The following is an 18,361-nucleotide window of genomic DNA, read 5'->3' as shown; positions in this document are numbered from 1 at the left end:
GAAAAAATATACATAGTATAAACTCATATAAAAAATATAATATACTTATATATACAGTGTATATACATACAGCAAAAACATACATACAGTATACAAACACTGCATATACATACATACATATAGTACATATACATACATATAGTACATATAGTACCATATATACTATGCAGCATATACACACACATACAGCAAATACACTAAGCATACATTATATAAACAACACACATCCAATACCCCAGATGCCGAGGCCCACTCATCATGTGGGCCCCACAGAAGCTGCTACGACTCCTGCCCCTGTAGTTACGGCCCTGATGCCATCTTCCCTTCCTTATTAACACTCACTCGCTTCTCAGTCTTTCCACATTCATGTGTAGCAGTGTCAATAGATAAAAGAGGATAAGCTGTGACACATTTATCTCTGTATAAATATCAGTATAACGTGTTGAAGAAGGAAAAAGTACAGAAGCTCCTGGCAATAGCTATTTACACAGTAGCTATACCGTCAGAGTGAAGAAGAGATGGGGATCAGAGTTATGGTGCATGTGAGATAAGAAACAGATGGAAGAGAACATGTGACCAGTGCCAAAGACAAAATACTGAATGTAGAAGTTTGTACAGTTTAAATTTTAAAAATGTCTGACAATAAAATCTCAGTGCATACAGCTTAGTCCATCTTATTTTATTACAGGAACTTAGTACCATATATGTTTATTGATTCCTCTAGCAAAAAGGTGTCCATAACCATCAAGGAACCAATATCTGAAGAGCCAGACTCACAAACTCAAAGGAATGATATAGTTAATGGAAAAACTAAAAACTGCTGTAATTCACTCCTCCTGAATAACAGCTTTTGTCCATCTTGCTAACAACAGGGTATTCAGCAGAGAATTTGCAATTTTTTAGTGTATAGAAAACACAAGTTTATCAAAAAAAGTGGAAAAGAAATTAAAATGATATATGGGGGGATATATCATACGCTGGTGTGTCATGTGCTAGCATATGAATCAACTTCTGCCTCCAGCACCCACCCGATCTATCAGAAGGTTTGGGCCTCCTGATAGATATCCATCGGCATGGGCGCAATTGCTTGGTTCTATGCCAGTTCCGGCCAACCAGTGTAGAGTGTGCAGTAACCTCAGGGTAGGGTGCAGAGCTGGGTATTCAGGTGTACAAGTCTTGATAACCACCCCACCTTTTGACCATAACAAAGAGCAAGCCAGTGTGTATAGGCTGAAGAACAGATAATTTTATTTCAAGACATACAATAGACACAAAAAAGATGCCACACATCAACAAGAACGTGTGGATTGGAGCCAGTCACAAACATTCACAAACAGCCACAAGTCGACAAATGGTAAAGACAATCCCCTCACACCAGGTAAGCATTAGTGAGTTATGACAGCGGTACGGTATAGTCACATACATAGAAAAACACATAAATAGTCTATCAGACAAAAGCACTCAGAAAGAGAGCCCAAGTTGTGAACCAGTGAGCTCCCAGTCAGCAAAGTAAACAAATAATGAAATATAGATACAAATTAAGGGAGTCCCCCTTGGTTAGAACCAGTACCACATCCATATAAACTGAGCTAGTCAGTATTGGGTAGACAGTAGGAGGAATGGCCCAATCCTAGACTTTTGGCCAGAGGCACCTCCTAGCCTGTGGAGCCTACCTTTAAAGTCTCGTGGTGATCACCTGCCTCCAATCTCTAGCGCCCACTAGGTGAGAGTCACCTGCAAGGGCGTAACTTGAGTGGTTGCAGAGGTTGCAGTCGCACCAGGGCCCAAGAGGTTTAGGGGACCTTATGGTGTCACTTTCTCATATGAGAAGACTATCACTATAAACCATACATTATAGTCGGGGGCCATCAGCTTCTACTTACGCCACTGGTCACCTGTAAGAGGGAAGCCCACCTTTTGTTTGCTTCTATTTATGTATTTATTCATGGAAAGTTTGTTGAAAAGTTAGACATAAGATATTTAAAACAACTATCCAGTTTCCTTCCCGATCAATCTTTATGGTTGTCTAATGGTTGATCTTTCTACTGTATCCTCTGCTTAAAGAGCACTTTTCTTCACCCCCACTAAGTGCCACACTCTACATCCTAAAGTAGGAATTTCTCCAACAGTGTTGTAACTTTCCGTCTAAAATACATGTGGGATGCTGAAAATAATGCACCAATTGCTATGTAATAATAGAGGGACTAAAACATTCCAACAAACATTTTAGGATTGCATTAGTGCTCTTTAAAGGTGAGCTGACAAGCTTAGAGCTCCCAAGGTAATTTTCTTTCAATTTATGAATATATTGTGCTCTATATCTTCAGTCCATGTATCTTATCATTCTATGTATTTGAGCCCACATGCAAGCAATAATGAAGGTTTAATAGTTTAGAAATGGAGTAGGAAGCAAGGTCTCCAGATAACACACCGGCTTTCCTGACATGTGCTGTAGGCATTACTGAAAAGGACTGAGTAGGAGAAACGTACTTGTCATTTCACTAATATGAACTTACTAGTCACAGTAGCACATGTTACAATTTAAACAGAGAATTTTAGGTGCATTTTGACATTACCCAATGTATCACAAGATTCTTATATTTCTCAATTTTATTAGCTATTTCTTCAATATATCTCTTTCCGTCTACGGTATCCATCTAATATCTGTCTCTATGTCAGAGCTGTGTATCTTGATGTTTATCTAAACTTTATCTTTCCATCCATCCATTCTATCCTTCAATTATATCCATCTACTATATTTATTCTGACATGTAACACTCCAATAATATAAGTAAAATGAGACAGCACTCCAGGTTCCAAAGTGAGAAGAAGGAATTATTTAATCCAAAAACCTGCAGATGCTTTTCACTTTGGAACCTGGAGTGCTTTCTGCTTTTTTTGGAAATATATGCATGTGAGTCTTATACCACGACTCTTGAGTCTGTGCACCCTCCCTTCTGAGGGATTTTGACATTATGCTGGCGTGGACTTTCTTCTATACATCTATCCATCTATCTATCTATCTATCTATCTATCTATCTATCTACCCATATTCTATCTATCTATCTATCTATCTATCTATCTATCTATCTATCTATCTATCTAGAGAAAGAAAGTCCAAGAAGCACAAATCGTTGATATAGTGGGTGCAGGCGTCCTGGGACTTGACCTGAAGTCCCTCAGCAATACATATAAGAAAGCGGGCAGCACTCCAAATTGTGGTGAAAAATAGTAGTGTTTCTTTATTCCATAGTCAGCAGCAAAAACAGCGACGTTTGGCTGATGCCCTGCACTTCATGATGTCCCATATAATTGGTTACAACAGCCAGCTACATTGTTTCATTCATGGTGTGCGTTCCAGCGTGCGTTCCAACATGCGTTTCACCTGTTTTTTTGCTCTGCGATCAAATATGTGGAGATCGGAGGACACAGCTATTACAGGGAGACACCTGGACAACATGCACAATGCTCAATCTCTTGCACAGAAGCACTATAGCACTTTTTCCTCACACGTGAGGTCAGTGATGGACACTTGAGGGAGAACACCATCACAGGTTTTTACTAAATATTGACCTCCCTAATGTTGTATATATATATATAAAATGTTTTAATGTATGCACATGGTTATTGTATATCAATGAATTTTTTGTATATCAAATTTTGTATCACAAATATGTTAATATGGTGGGCGTGGGTTAGTGGGTCATGTGACCACGTGGATATGTTTATAATGCCGCCATTTACACTGTATAGACGGCTTGAAAAAGGCTTATTGGAGCCGAAACGTTGCTGTTTTTGATGCTGACTATGGAATAAAGAAACACTACTATTTTTCACCACAATTTGGAGTGCTACCCGCTTTCTTATATGTATGTATGTATGTATGTATGTATGTATGTATGTATCTATCTATCTATCTATCCATCTATCTCATATCTATCTAATATCAATCTATCTCATATCTATCAGTCCTTCTATCCATCTATCGCATATCTATCTATCTATCTATCTATCTATCTATCTATCTATCTATCTATCTATCTATCTAATATCTATCTATCTCATATCTATCAGTCCATCTATCCATCTATCTCATATCTATCTAATATCTATCTATCTCATATCTATCAGTCCATCTATCCATCTATCCATCTATCTCATATCTATCTATCTATCTATCTATCTATCTATCTATCTATCTATCTATCTATCTATCCAAAATTAGGCAGCACTCCAAGCTAATTAAAAGTTCAAAGGTGAAGTTTATTGGAATAAACTTTACCTTTGAACTTTGAATTACCTTGGAGTGCTGCTTATTTTTGGATTTTTTTTATAACGGTCCACGCCACGGAACCTACGGCTGTGCACTCGTTGATCATTTGTTGTGCTGCTTTGGATTTTCCTTTATTATCTATCTATCCATCTATCTATTACCTATCTATCTATCCATCTATCTATTACCTATCTATCTATCCATCTATCTATTACCTATCTATCCATCTAACCATCCATGTATGTAACATCTATCTATCTATGCATCTATCTATTCATCCATCTATAAATCATTAATCCTTCTATCTATCAATCTATCTATCTATCTATCTATCTATCTATCTATCTAAAATGGAAAAAGTTCAAGTCCGCACAGTAAAGTGACTCCTGAGAAGGAGGGGTGCAATGCCTCCAAGGATTTCGGCTTGATCCTGGTTTGTAGTCAACGAATGGAAAAGGCAGGCAGCACTCCAAGGTTCATATCTATCTATCTATCTATCTATCTATCTATCTATCTATCTATCTATCTATCTATCTATCTATCTATTTATCTATCTATCTATCTATTTTCTGTCATCTATCATCCCCCATTTTTTTATCTATTTATCTACCCCAAGCATTTGTGACCAGCATCGTCTTATATAAATGGAAAATGGAGGACCATTATTGAGATGTTCCCTTTTCTTTATAGGTGCAAGTTTTACGGAATGCCGGCGAGGAGGTTACATTAACCGTTTCCTTTTTGAAAAGGGCACCTGCTTTCCTTAAATTACCACTAAACGAAGATTGTACTTGTAAGTGCCTTGCAGATTTTCATCTTTTGACATCTGTTAGGGCAGTATATAAATACTTTGTAACCATTCTCCAGGTGTAAATGTAGCTCACATCATGCTAAATTATGTGAAAAATGCATCCCATTTGTCAGAGATACTGAGCAGCTGACATGTGCGTGGAGAGGATGATACGAGGTGAGTCAGAAAATTACACGGTGAAGAGTTGAAGGAGGAAAATAATTAACAAGGAGAAGAGGAAAGAGCACAGGGTCTTATAAAGAGGCAGCTAGAGGTGAAAGACGTGATCAAGGTGATGGAGATGGATAACAATATGAGAAAAGCTCTAGTGAAGGACACAGCAGCTCGTGTCACTAGGACTTGTATGGTATAGCTGCTTCTAATTGGAGCATGTGTACTATGCATTGATCATGAACATTTATTCTGCAATTTCAAAAACATAATTGTTAAGTGTAGGGAGAAAATATTACCCAATAAATGTCCAACTGATACAGTCCCTACCAGTCCTGCACTGATGACATCACATACATCACTTACAGTATATGATTGCTGAGGCTCCTCACCTGCCTCAGCGGTGATTCTGACACATATAGCACATGACTTCTGAGGCCAGTGATTTTATCACATCAGGACCTGCAGGATCACTTGAATACCAGGATATTTAAAGGAACACTCTAGTCAAGGCTGGTGAAGGGTCCGAAAGGCCCTATCTATGACAAATGACCCCTTTGTATTCTAAATTGAGAAAATCTGGGGCCCACAATATCCAATCAGATTATATTCTATTTCAATTTGCTGATTTTTAGAAATAAGTTCCTTATAATTTTATTTGGTGTTCCTTTTGTCATTGCTTTTACTGGGATCAAGTACTTGATCACTGAATGCATCAAATACAATCTTTATATTTTTAATAGGTGCCCCAAGTGACCAGAGTAGCGGCACATCGTCTCCCTTGTGTGACAGCGGCTTGCATCTAAACTATCATCCCAACAACACGGTATGAATTACTATTTATTCTTTACTACTTTGCTTTTATTGTTTGTTTTTAGCCAATGCTGTATCTGTATAATTGCCTGTGTCTTTGGGGTGCATCTACAGTATAAGAGATGTGTAGTTAATATAGTTAAGGAGCTCCGTGCACTATAGCAACATGTCAGCAATACACATGCCATAGAATATATGCAAAAACAAACTTAAAGGACATCCAGCACCAGGATATAGGATTGTAAACCAAGCACACTGCCATACCGGTGTGTGCCCTCTATGGCAGCATCTGCTCTTCTCTTAGCTTCTTATGTCCTGTTTTATTTTTAAAAGGCTTTTAAAATTATGCAAATGAGGCTGAGGTCCAGGCTCTGTAGGTGTTGATGGAGCCTGGAGCCCCTCAGGCTCCTTTTCATAATCTTTGAAGCCTTTTTTCTTAATAAAAGAACATAGGAAGCTTAAAGAGGACCTGTCACCCTGAAATTCGGCACTAAGGAAAGCAGCTCCTAGTGCTAAAACAAATGCAGCAGTGTTACAATGATAGCATTATCAGAAACCTCCCATAACGCTATCTAACACTGTTGCAGAGTACAATAGAAAGGCCGGACTGCTCTCAAAACGGTCCGGTGCATTCATGAGGGGGCAGGATTGTGGGGAGGTGGGGAGTAAGCGGCACCTGGTGTCGAATTTCAGGGTGACAGGTCCTCTTTAAGCTTTCTATGCCTTAGCCTTATGCCTTATGTTTTAGCACTAGGAGCTACTTACTCTTTAAGAAGAGTGGATCCTGTCAGAGGGGGCATACACAAGTATTTCAATGTACTTGGTTTACAATCCCTGATCCTGGTGATAGATTTCCTTTAAAATGATGTCACCACGTCTGCGCTTGCAGTACAAAGAGCAACTTGAAATGCTGTGTAAAAAAATGAGAGTTCTTTCTACTGTTCTCCTCTGCCATCTCATTAACTATTCAATTCTCTGCTTGATTCAGTCTTCAGTGAAGACAGGCTGCAGCCTATAAAAGGCTGTGGGTGAGAAAGGGGTTTGAGGATCAAAGTCGGACAGTCTGTTCTTCCTGGTCAGAACTCTTATTTAGGCCATTCTATGAATACAAGTAAAGGAAAGTCATTATGGTAAAATGTTTCAAGCGATTTAAAGGCGTTGTCCCACTTATTCACAAAGCTGCTCTGAATGTAAGGTATTGTTAAACTATTAAAATTACATTTTGCTGCCATAATTGTTCAAGCACCACAAAGTAAGCACAAGTCTTTTGTGGCAAATCAGAATTACAGCTAAAAATTTTGACGTGACCTCTGCTCAAATTTCAAGTCACTGACCGACCTTAGCAGTGATATGCCATTTGAGGTTAGAGAAAGGTGATTGGTTGCAGTAGTGACCCTCCCATGAGCAGCACTTAACATGGCAACATCCACACAAGACCTCAGGCTCTGGAACAGAAATGTTAAGTGAGCTCCCTTGATTTATTTTAACACAAAGATGCTTTAAAGGTATTGTCCACATAGATCCTATGGTTTGTAAAATGAAAAGTCATCCAATTTCTATCTATAATAATTCCTAATTGTTTTCCAGATCTTTGCATGCTGTAAAACATTATATTAATTGGTTAAGAATCAGAACATAGTCATGTGATATCACACAGGTACACGGCTTGTTATATCACAGAGTGTAATCAGAGCTGTGTGATATAACAAGCCTTGCACCTGTGTGACATAAAATTGCCATGGACAGATTTCTACCCAATGGAAGAAAGCAATTAATAGCAGCAAGCAGAGATCTAGGAATAGAGGAATAGATACAGCAGATGACATAATTTTTCATTATGCAAACAAAAACCTTGTTTTGGCTGCACTAGTGATGAACCGGTTCAAACCGTTAATTTCTGGTCCATACCCAATATAATGGATTCCGTACCCAGGACCCCCAAAACCAAACAGCCATCTCCATTCGTGCTTCGGGATCCTGTTTGTTGGAAATAGCTCTGAACTGGTTTATCAACCAGCTTGCAGTCCCCTAGCAAACACAGGCATGTCTTCTGTGGGAATGGCTGTGGTTGACTAAGCTGAATATGTGACTGCAGTAAAAGAGCATATGTCACAATATAGTTTGCAGTTCTGGCATCATCCAGCAGTTTCTCTAAGACTCAAATCCCAGTACAGTTTGCAGTTCCATCAAAATCTTAAAGGCGCTGTTGCAGTATAGTTTGCAGTTCCATCTCCATCTTAAAGGCACAGTTGTGCACCATTTTCCTGCATCTGTCGCTTCCCCGCTGAGCTCCGCTGGAGTTCATCATCTTCTTCCCGGTGTAAGTGCATTAGTTGCAACACAATTTGATGCATAAATCCCGCGCTCAGTCCGAATCAGTCAGATCGTCCGACAGCCCGCCTCCTGATTTCTGTCACATGAAAGCCGGCACCGTTGCGCCAAAATCCGATCACATGCGACACAATCCCCTTCTAAATAGCTTTCACAGCAGCGCAAATCCTGAAAGTTTCCAAAATCCAATGAAAGTGTGTTCCTCAGACCCTTAGTAAATCAGCCCTGGTGTGTTCTATCTCTGTCTGCTCCAAGTTCCTTTGGTGCAATCAGGTGCTTTATCATCTCAGGAAAAACTGGCAGTCACTAATGCTGCATGATGACTCTCCTAGCTGGAAATCTTTGGTCCATGCACTTGCCCATGTCCCAGACATAGGGGGCAATTTCTGTTGTTTGTGCAGTACCTAATATTTGACTTGACATTGTCAAAATCTGCTGCACCTGTTATTTAACTAGAAATTGTTAAATTCTACAGTACCTGAAATGTAACTTGAAATTGTGAAATTCTTCAGTACTGTATATACTTGAGTATAAGCCGACTCGAGTATAAGCCAAGACCCCTAATTTTACCACCAAAAAGTGGGAAAAACTACTGACTCGAGTATAAGCCAAGGGTGGGAATACAGCAAGCCCCTAGTAGTATACAGCAAGCCCCTAGTAGTACACAGCAAGCCCCTAGTAGTACACAGCAAGCCCCTAGTAGTATACAGCAAACCCCTAGTAGTATACAGCAAGCCCCTAGTAGTATTCAGCAAGCCCCTAGTAGTATAAAGCAGCCCCTAGTAGTATAAAGCAGCCCCTAGTAGTACACAGAAGCCCCTAGTAGCATACAGCAATCCCCTAAGAGTATACAGCAAGCCCCTAGTAGTATACAGCAGCCCCTGGTAGTATACAGCAGCCTGCCCCACGGCCCCTAGTAGATACAGCAGCCCCTAGTAGTATAAAGCAAGCCCCTAGTAGTATACAGCAGCCACTAGTAGTATACAGCAGCCCCCAGTAGTATACAGCAGCCTGCCCCCACAGCACCTAGTAGTATACAGCAGCCCCTAGAAGTATACAGCAAGCCCCTAGTAGTATACAGCAGCCCCTAGTAGTATACAGCAGCCTGCCCCCACAGCCCCTAGTAGTATACAGCAGCCCCTAGTAGTATACAGCAGCCCCTAGTAGTATACAGCAGCCTGCCCCCACAGCCCCTAGTAGTATACAGCAGCCCCTAGTAGTATACAGCAGCCTGCCCCCACGGCCCCTAGTAGTATACAGCAGCCCCTAGTAGTATACAGCAGCCCCTAATAGTATACAGCAGCCTGCCCCCACGGCCCTTAAAAAAATAAACTTAAATACTCACCCTCTGATGTCAGCGCGGCTCCCTGATGTCGGCGCGGCTTACCGATGTCCCCGATGTCAGCGCGTCCCGTCTTCTTTCTTCTCCGCGGCTCTTCGTCTTTCTTCCGGCATGGACGCGCCCATGTTTTCTTCTAGCAGGCGCATACTATGACGCGGCCGCTGCTGACGTCATAGTATGAGCGGCCAAGAAGAAAACATGGCCGCGTCCATGCCGGAAGAAAGAAGAATGAAGAAGAGCTGCGGAGAAGAAAGAAGACGGAACACGCTGAAATCGGGGACATCGGTAAGCCGCGCCGACATCGGGGAGCCGCGCTGACATCGGAGGGTGAGTATTTAAGTTTATTTTTTTTAAGTGGGTAATTTTTTTTTGTAATAGACTCATGTATAAGCCCAGGGGACGTTTTTCTGCACATTTTTTGTGCTGAAAAACTCGGCTTAAACACGAGTATATACGGTACCTGAATTTTGACTTGAAATTGTGAAATTCTTGCATTATCTGAATTTAAACTTTAAACTGTCAATGTTGCATTATTGGAATTTAAGCTCGAAATTTACAAATTTTATCTTACCTTAATTTAAACTCAAAATTGTAAAATTCTGCACTACATTAAATAAATTGAATTGGGGAAGGGAGGAGGGGAAGAGAGAAGGGGGGAGGGGGAGAGGGGGGAAGGGGAAAAAAAAAGAAAAGAAAAAGAGAAAGAAAAAAGGGAGGAAACATTTCTATGGTATTTAATATTTGGGTAGTAGATAAGTGCATATCTATCAGGGGAATATTGTTTTAATAACAATAATTTGTTGTACCAATGGTATATAGTAAGATGTGTATACAAGTCCTTTGTGTATGTGTTAATATTTAATAAAACTTAAAAAAAAAAAATTTGAATTGTCAAATACCGCAGTAGCTGGGTTTTAACTTCAGTAGGTTGAAGGATTTGTGATTTTCCCATTGCTTCTTTTAACACTAGAAGTATAACTGGTTTTGAACACCCAGAGGGCCTTTAACATCAGTGACATTGAAAGCATTTTATTTTTTTTTTTTTTTTTTTTTTTTTTTTCACTTTTGCCAAATTTTTATTTTATTTCCGAACAAAACGCAAAACTTATCACTTAAATTGTCAACTAACATGAAGTACAATGTCTCACGAGAAAACATTCTCAAAATCACCTGGATATGTTAAATTATCGTGATACATGTCAGATTCAAAAAATCGAGTCTGGTCATTGAGCTGAAAACTAGTGTTGGTGGTAAGGGGTTAAAGTGCCCCAAAAACAAACAAGCGAACAAGAAGCTACAATTTCATAATTTTGAGTCTATAATGTTCATCTATTAATTGTAAACATGTTCTATGTACTATGCAATGGTAAGGGAATACCCAATTTTTCCCTTATGAAATTAGAGGGTTATACAATATAAATATTTTTTTCTTTTACACCATTCAACCACATTGAAGTGTGATTTTTTTACATATTTAAATTTATTAAGATTTTTATAACATTAAAAGAATCAGAGGGGGAGGGAAGGGAGGTAAAACAATGTGAAAGGAATCATGGATACCAAGTAGTGTCCAATATGGGGGGTTTACAAATAAGAGTAACAACAAATTTCAGTTTGAAGAAAAGATACAAAGCAACAATAAAAACAATAATACCATAAGTTGTCGCACAGTGTTACTGTGGTTATCCAGAATATCCTTATTTGCCTAACGTTCTTAATCAGTTACCTAGAGTAATTTCCAGATTAAATGGCGAACCAGAAAAGATAAGTAGAGAATCGGGGAGAGTGGGGAGGAGAGGATAGAAAGAAAAAGAGAGAGAAATAAGGGAAGGGGAAAGAAGGTTGAAAGATTGAGGAAGGAATGGGAGGAGGAAAAAAGGGCCGTGCCTCCCCTCTACCTGGTGTTCAGTGCTCCATAATTTCACCATCTTGTGGCCGTACCGGGATTGTACTAGTCAATTCCAAATAGCGAGGAGATGTCACAAAGGTCATCCAATGGAACCAAGTCTTCTGAGAGCGGGCTGCTCTCTTGGGGTCGGTATTCAGGAGGCTCTCCATCCGCCGCAGCTCCCCAACACGGCCCAACCACTGATGCAAGGAGGGTGGATCAGTAGAGCGCCAGCAAGCTGGGATGCAAGCCTTTGCTGCATTAAGGAGATAGCACAGCAGGGACTTTCTGTAGGTGGCAAGGGAAATTTCGTGGTGGTGGAGCAAAACCCAAGCGGGGTCATCCCGCAACTCTCTGCCTGTCAACTCGCAAATCACCTCCAGCACCGCCGTCCAATACGAAGCAAGAGAGGGGCAGCTCCAGAAAATATGTAGGAGAGAACCCTCCTCTTTACCGCAGCGCCAACAGTTTGGAGAGACCTCGGGGTACATTTTATGGAGGACATGGGGGACCCTATACCATCTGGTCAATAGCTTATAATTTGTCTCCTGGTAGGCCGTGCTTAATGATGATTTATGTGCTAGCTCGTATATCTTTTCCCTTTGCTCAGCAGAGAGATCCAGTTCAAGATCTCGTTCCCATTTGGCCATAAAAGACGGAATGTGGTTCTGCGGGGGAGATACCAGCAGGCTGTATTTCATAAATGATTTTTAAAAATGATTTATTTGCTTATTTATTTTTTTATGTTATGTTAACATTTCAATTACTTTTCCTAGCCTATTATTGTATTGACAACTGCCCTCTTATTCCCTCCATTTTTATGGTTCAATAAACTTTATTGCAAGTGAGCGAGAGGCCTACAAGTCAGGCACATGTTCGGGTCGCAGCCCCATATTTAGCTATGACAAGGAATCATAATCAAGTAGAACTCAAGCTCAACCAAGCAAATATAAACGTATCTAACATTAACTAAACATCTAGAAGTGGAAAAATAAGGGGGGTAGGGAAAGAAGGGGGGGGGGAAGGGGAAGGGGGAGACAAGGAATCAATCACTACACATCAAGGTTAGGGGGTACCCCCTGTTGCTGAGACAGCGGTGCCCACGATTACGACGTCTATATCCAAGAGGTTAGAGCAGGTGAGTTCCTGAACGTGTCCCATCTGTACCAGGTTTTATGGAAAACATCATATTGATTGTTATCTAATGCTCTCAGTTCCTCCATTCGTCTCAGTCTGTCCATCTCCTCCACCCACAATAATCTGGTAGGAGGAGAAGTGGATTTCCACAATCTAGGGATTACCTGTCTCATTGCCACTATACAGTGTCGCAGGAGGCCTTTTTTGATGTCTCTAAGCCGCCCTGGGAGCATTGATAACAGAGCAATATCAGGAGAAATGCTCCCTGTGGAGCCGTATAGCTGCTTGTAGAGATCCCAAATGGCGTTCCACACTGCTGCCACCACTCCACAGTCCCACCACACGTGAAGCATGGTGCCCCTGTCCTTGTGACAACGCCAGCAAATAGGAGAAACTGAAGGGAACATGCTATGTAGGCAAGTGGGGGTTCTATACCATCTAGTAAGGATTTTAAAATTACTCTCCTGGATTTTGTTGGACACCGACATCTTATGGGTTAGAAGGAGGGACTTTTCCCATTGTTCTTTTGTGAAGGTTTTACCCAACTCAGTTTCCCATGCCTTCATATATGGCAGTGGTAGGTCCTCCCCCCCGCAACCCGACAACATCCCATAGACTAGAGACACTCCATGAGGAGTCAGTTTGGCCGAACTGCAGATGGACTCAAAAGCCGTAAGTGTGGAGGTCAAGGTTCCCCCGGGAGTCAGAGCTTGAATAGCACTACGTAGTTGAAGATAATGTAGCCATACCCCAGGATAAGGTCTCCTATCCCCCAAGATGTCGTTTAGAGAGCGTATCCCTGTTGTGGATATTATCTCCCCCAGAGTCTTATGACGACCATTGTCATTTAGTAAAATAGGGCATCTATTTAAGGTTTCCGGCATTCCGGGAAGACCCATGACCGGGGACAGAGGACCGGGGACATTAATAAGTTTGACCCTGATGGCGAATTTGCCCCAGACTTTCAAGATGTGCAACATTAGTGGTGAGATGTTGTAGGAATCCCAATCACTCTTAGGGGGGAGCCAGAACAGAACTGGGAGATGGCCATTATTCAGTAGGGAACATTCCAGGTCTACCCATAGCTTCCCGCTGTTTCGACTTGTCAGATCTAGTACTACTTTACTTATGACCGCTCTATGGTAGCGTGAGAAATCTGGAAGACCTGCCCCCCCTAATTCTTTGTGTCTTGTTAAGATGCTATGTTTTATCCGTGGGGGGGAGTTTTTCCAAACAAATTTAGTAGCTAGTTTCCTGAGTCGATCTAGGAAAGCGGCGCTTAGATCTAAGGGAACCGTCTGAAAAATGTAGAGGATCTTAGGCAGGGCGTCCATCTTAAGCGTATTCATCCTACCAAACCAAGAAAGGGAGAGGGAACTCCATGATTTGAGATCGGTTTCTATGTTCCTAAGCAGGGGCGCATAGTTCAAAGCGTAGATTTGGTTAGGATCTGATGGAATGTGCACTCCAAGATATTTAATATGCCCATTTGCCCATTTAAAGGGAAGGGAGGAGGTCAGGGAGGAGACCAGATGATTCGGGATATTAATGTTTTTGGACATTAACCTTAAAATTGCTTACTCTACTGTATGCCTCAAACTCCCTCATAATATTAGGTAGACTTACTACCCGATCCGAGACATAAATGAGTAAGTCATCAGCAAACAGTGAGAGTTTATAAGGTTTTCCTTTGACCTCTAGACCTCTAATGGATGGGTTATCACGAAGTGCACAAGCCAAAGATTCCATCACCAGGATATAAAGAAGTGGGGACAATGGACACCCCTGTCTCGTGCCATTACGAATGGGAAAGGGGGAGGATACCGACCCGTTAACCCTGACACACGCGGACGGATTTGTATAGAGGGCCATAATTCTGTTCCTTGTCTTTGCTCCCAAACCCAACCTCGTGAGAGTGGCACCCAGGAACCCTCAATGTACCCTATCAAAAGCTTTTTCAGCGTCCACCGTAAGCAGACACAAAGGGGTCCCCGAGCGCCGAGCCCACGAGATCAGGGTAAGCGTTTTTAGGGTATTGTCCCTTGCCTCACGACCCGGAACAAAGCCCACCTGTTCAGGGTGAATTAAGTTTGGAATAAATGGGGAGATGCGTAAAGCTAAAATCTTGGAGTATATTTTGAGATCGATATTAATCAAGGAGATGGGCCTATAGTTTCTGCAGTGGTTGGGGTCCTTACCCGGTTTAGGGATAACCGAGATGTGGGCTCTAAGGGATTGTGGGTCAAAGGGACTGTCTATGTCTATAGAGTTGAAGAAATCCGTCAGAGGTGTAGCTAGGGCTTCCCCAAAGACTCTATAAAATCTGGGTGTGAAGCCATCTGGCCCAGGGCTCTTGCCCATTTTCAGTTCCTTTATTACCTGCAGAATTTCTTCTGAGGTGAAGTCGTTATCAATTGTAGAGGCTTCCTCTGGGGAACCTGAGATAACCTGAGATCTCCTCCATGAAGCGTACAGGATCAGTAGCAGGAACATCCAGATTATATAGAGCGGAGTAGAAGTTACTAAATTCCCGAAGAATCTCATTCGGTGAGTTAACTAAGGTGCCCTGAGGTGAGTATATGGACATAACTGGTGCCTGAGGGGTCCTAGGATGTAGGGTTTTGGCTAGCAATTTCCCGCATTTATCCCCATATTCGAAGTAATCTTTTCTCACCTTATCTCTAAAACATAGGCTCTTTTGATCTAATATTTGGAGGATCTTGTGTCTAATAGTTGAGATTTCCGTCTTCAAAAGATCAGTTGGGGAAGATTTATTAGCGGTTTCTTTAGAACCCAATTCTGAGAATAAGGAGCTCAGTTTTGCAGAATTTTCCTTTTTAAGTCGCGCCCCATGTGCCATAAACACCCCTCGGATGGATCCCTTTAAAATCTCCCATCTAACTGGCATTGTAAGATGTTGAGCCTGACTTGAGGATATAAAGTCCGTGATTACACCCCGGACTTCAGCTTCACAGAGGGCATCATTTAGCAGGTTGTCATTTAATCTCCAGGAGAATTCCTTTGTACGTTTGCCCAGATGGCCTAGCCACCCGTACACAGGGGCATGATCTGACCAAAGGGTGGAATCGATAGAACTCTTAGGGCCCCGATCTAACAGTTGGTGTGATACGAAGAGGTAATCTAGGCGGCCATAGCTGTTATGTGCTTGAGAGTGATGGCTATAATCTCTGACTCCCGGGTGAAGCACCCTCCACATATCTACTAATTTAAGGTTTAATAATGAGCGTCTCAGCCTACGTAGTGCCAGGTGGGAAAGTGAGGACCTACCTGTGGATGAGTCCAGTGCAGGATCAAGAGGGACGTTGAAATCGCCTCCTAGAATCAATGCAGATCCTTCAGCAAAGACAGCCAATTTTTTCAGAACCCCCAAGCCAAAAGACACCTGGCCCTGGTTAGGAAAATAAACATTAGCGAGTGTGAAAACATTTCCCAGTAAGTCAATTTTAAGAAATATGTAACGGCCTTCCGTGTCTATCTCCGTGGCCAATATGGTCGGATGGAACGACTTGTGAAAAGCTATGGAAACTCCACAAGCCTTCCTAGAGGGGTGGGGGCAGTGGTGCCATACAGGGTAATACTTATTATGCAATTTGGGAATGCTGTCCACTTTAAAGTGAGTCTCTTGAAACATTGCTACCAGAACTCGTCTCTTATGGAGACGATATAATATTTGGCTTCGTTTCTCCGGTTTATTTAGACCCCTGGCATTGTATGTACAGAAAGTTAATACCGCCATAGTTTAGGTAAAGGAGAGCTTAGATCATGTATAGATGATGTAGTGAGGGGAGGGAGGAGGTTAGACCAGGAAAGAATGGGGAGGGAAGAAAGGGGTAAACAAACATGACAAACATAACATACATGAGAAAATGTACAACCCAGGCCCCTAGTGAGCCTAGTAAATCTAAGATAAGGCATAAAAAGCCAAGGCGATGTCCAGCACCGCAACCCTAAGGGGGAGACGAGGAGACGAATGGGGGGCGAGTCCCCCGGCACATCTCCGCCAAAAAACAATGTATTCATAATACAAGAAAAAATATACTAAGCGCTTCTGAGTTACAATTTCAAATAATTAAAGACTATAAAAGCCCCTGCTAAACTCCCAAAGGTATCGTAACCTGTGATAAATCGAGGAGTACAGGTATTATTATAAACCACGTGAAAAAAGATTATAACAGCATGGTAAGGAAATTATAACAGGTAACACCTATCAAATAGAAAAGTATACAAAAAACCCGTTCAGGTTCCGGTAGAGTGATTCGCAGCTCGATCTGAGCCTCTTCTGCGTGCTTCCTGCCACTTCTCTCTCGGCGGTTGAACCGGGGCCGAGTTGATTGTAGGCCACTCAGGTAGGGCTATCTGTGGCAGCTCGAACGTCCCCAGAAATTTCGGGAGGTCTCCGAGGGATCTGAAGACAGCCGACTTCCCATTTTTCTTAGCGATCAGTTGAAACGGGTAGCCCCATCTATACGGGATGTCCCTGGATTGTAATTCCGTCAATAGAGGACGCAAGGCCCTCCGCAGTTGAAGGGTTCTCTTCGCTAGGTCTGGGAGAACAATAATTTTGGATCCACGGAACGTGATGTCCTTGAGCTCCCTTGCACGGCGAAGTATCTCCTCTTTTTCCTTGAAAAAATGGACTCGGCATAGGATGTCTCTAGGACGCTCAGAAGCCGCCGGCTTAGGGCCCAGTGTACGATGGATACGATCCAGTTCAATTGGAGAGGCAGAAGGTTGGTTCAAGATCTCTGCAAAAAACGCTTGGGCCCACTCCTCAAGTTTAGATGGTTCCACGTCTTCATTCACACCTCTAATCCTCAGATTGTTACGGCGGTGTCTGTTCTCAATATCTTCCAGATGTGTCAAAATGCTAGAGATATGGGATGCATGTTCCTGTAAAACTTGTGAGTGAGTGTCCAATTGATCTCGAATTTTCTCCTGGGCAGACTCCGCTTCTGCCACCCTGTGGCCAATGTGATGTATTTCTTTTTGCAAACCAGCAATGTCCCTTTTGTGAGATTCCTCCAGCCTTGAAAAAAGGTTATTAATTTCATGCCTGGTAGGCATGGCACGTATATGAGCCTTCCAGTCCCATTCTTGTTGGGAGGCACTTGCCCCCTGGGATGGGGAAACATTGCCCCCCTGGCTTGCAGTGGGGGTGGGAGGTAGGGCCCTGTGAGGAGTGGGAGGCCAGGATAATGAAGGGGAGGCCTGGGATGGAGGCACTTCTCCTCTGCTCCCCGATAGTGGGGGGAAATCTTCATGATGCCCCTCTGAAGGGGCACTCACCGTGATGCCCGGGGACTGCGGGGCAGACTCCTCCACTTCACTCAGCTCCTGCTGGGAGGATGGCGCTGTGGTGTGGGGATGACGGGCGGCCGCGGCCGCCATCTTGGAAGCCTCGTGCACCTCGTCCTCAGGCAGCTCCGCTGTCCTGAGGAATTTAGTTATGGCTCCCGGGTCAGCTGCTGGGGGTGCCGTGGTCCTCCTCGGTCCCCTCCTGTGGACCATGATGTAGTCGGGGCTCTTTGCGCTCTGTGCCGCGGGTGTCTGGCGGGAATGGCCGGGAGCTCGCAGTCAGTGCGACTTACTCCGCCA

The 18,361-nt window shown here is 42.5% G+C and overlaps 1 protein-coding gene across 2 annotated transcripts in view; it reads left to right on the top strand.

The window, feature by feature from the left end:
* Positions 1–18,361, top strand: part of SNTG1 (syntrophin gamma 1) — a 419,742-nt gene that overhangs the window by 318,807 nt on the left and 82,574 nt on the right. For both annotated transcript variants that reach the window (XM_072151935.1, XM_072151933.1), the window contains 2 exons: positions 4,964–5,066; positions 5,978–6,060. In XM_072151935.1, the coding sequence (XP_072008036.1) occupies positions 4,964–5,066; positions 5,978–6,060 (186 nt within the window). The remainder of the gene's footprint in view (positions 1–4,963; positions 5,067–5,977; positions 6,061–18,361) is intronic.

Source organism: Engystomops pustulosus, chromosome 5 (genome assembly GCF_040894005.1).
Source record: "Engystomops pustulosus chromosome 5, aEngPut4.maternal, whole genome shotgun sequence".
Lineage (NCBI taxonomy): Eukaryota > Metazoa > Chordata > Amphibia > Anura > Leptodactylidae > Engystomops > Engystomops pustulosus.
The sequence above is the reverse complement of the archived record's forward strand: the minus strand, read 5'-3'. Positions and strand labels throughout refer to the sequence as shown.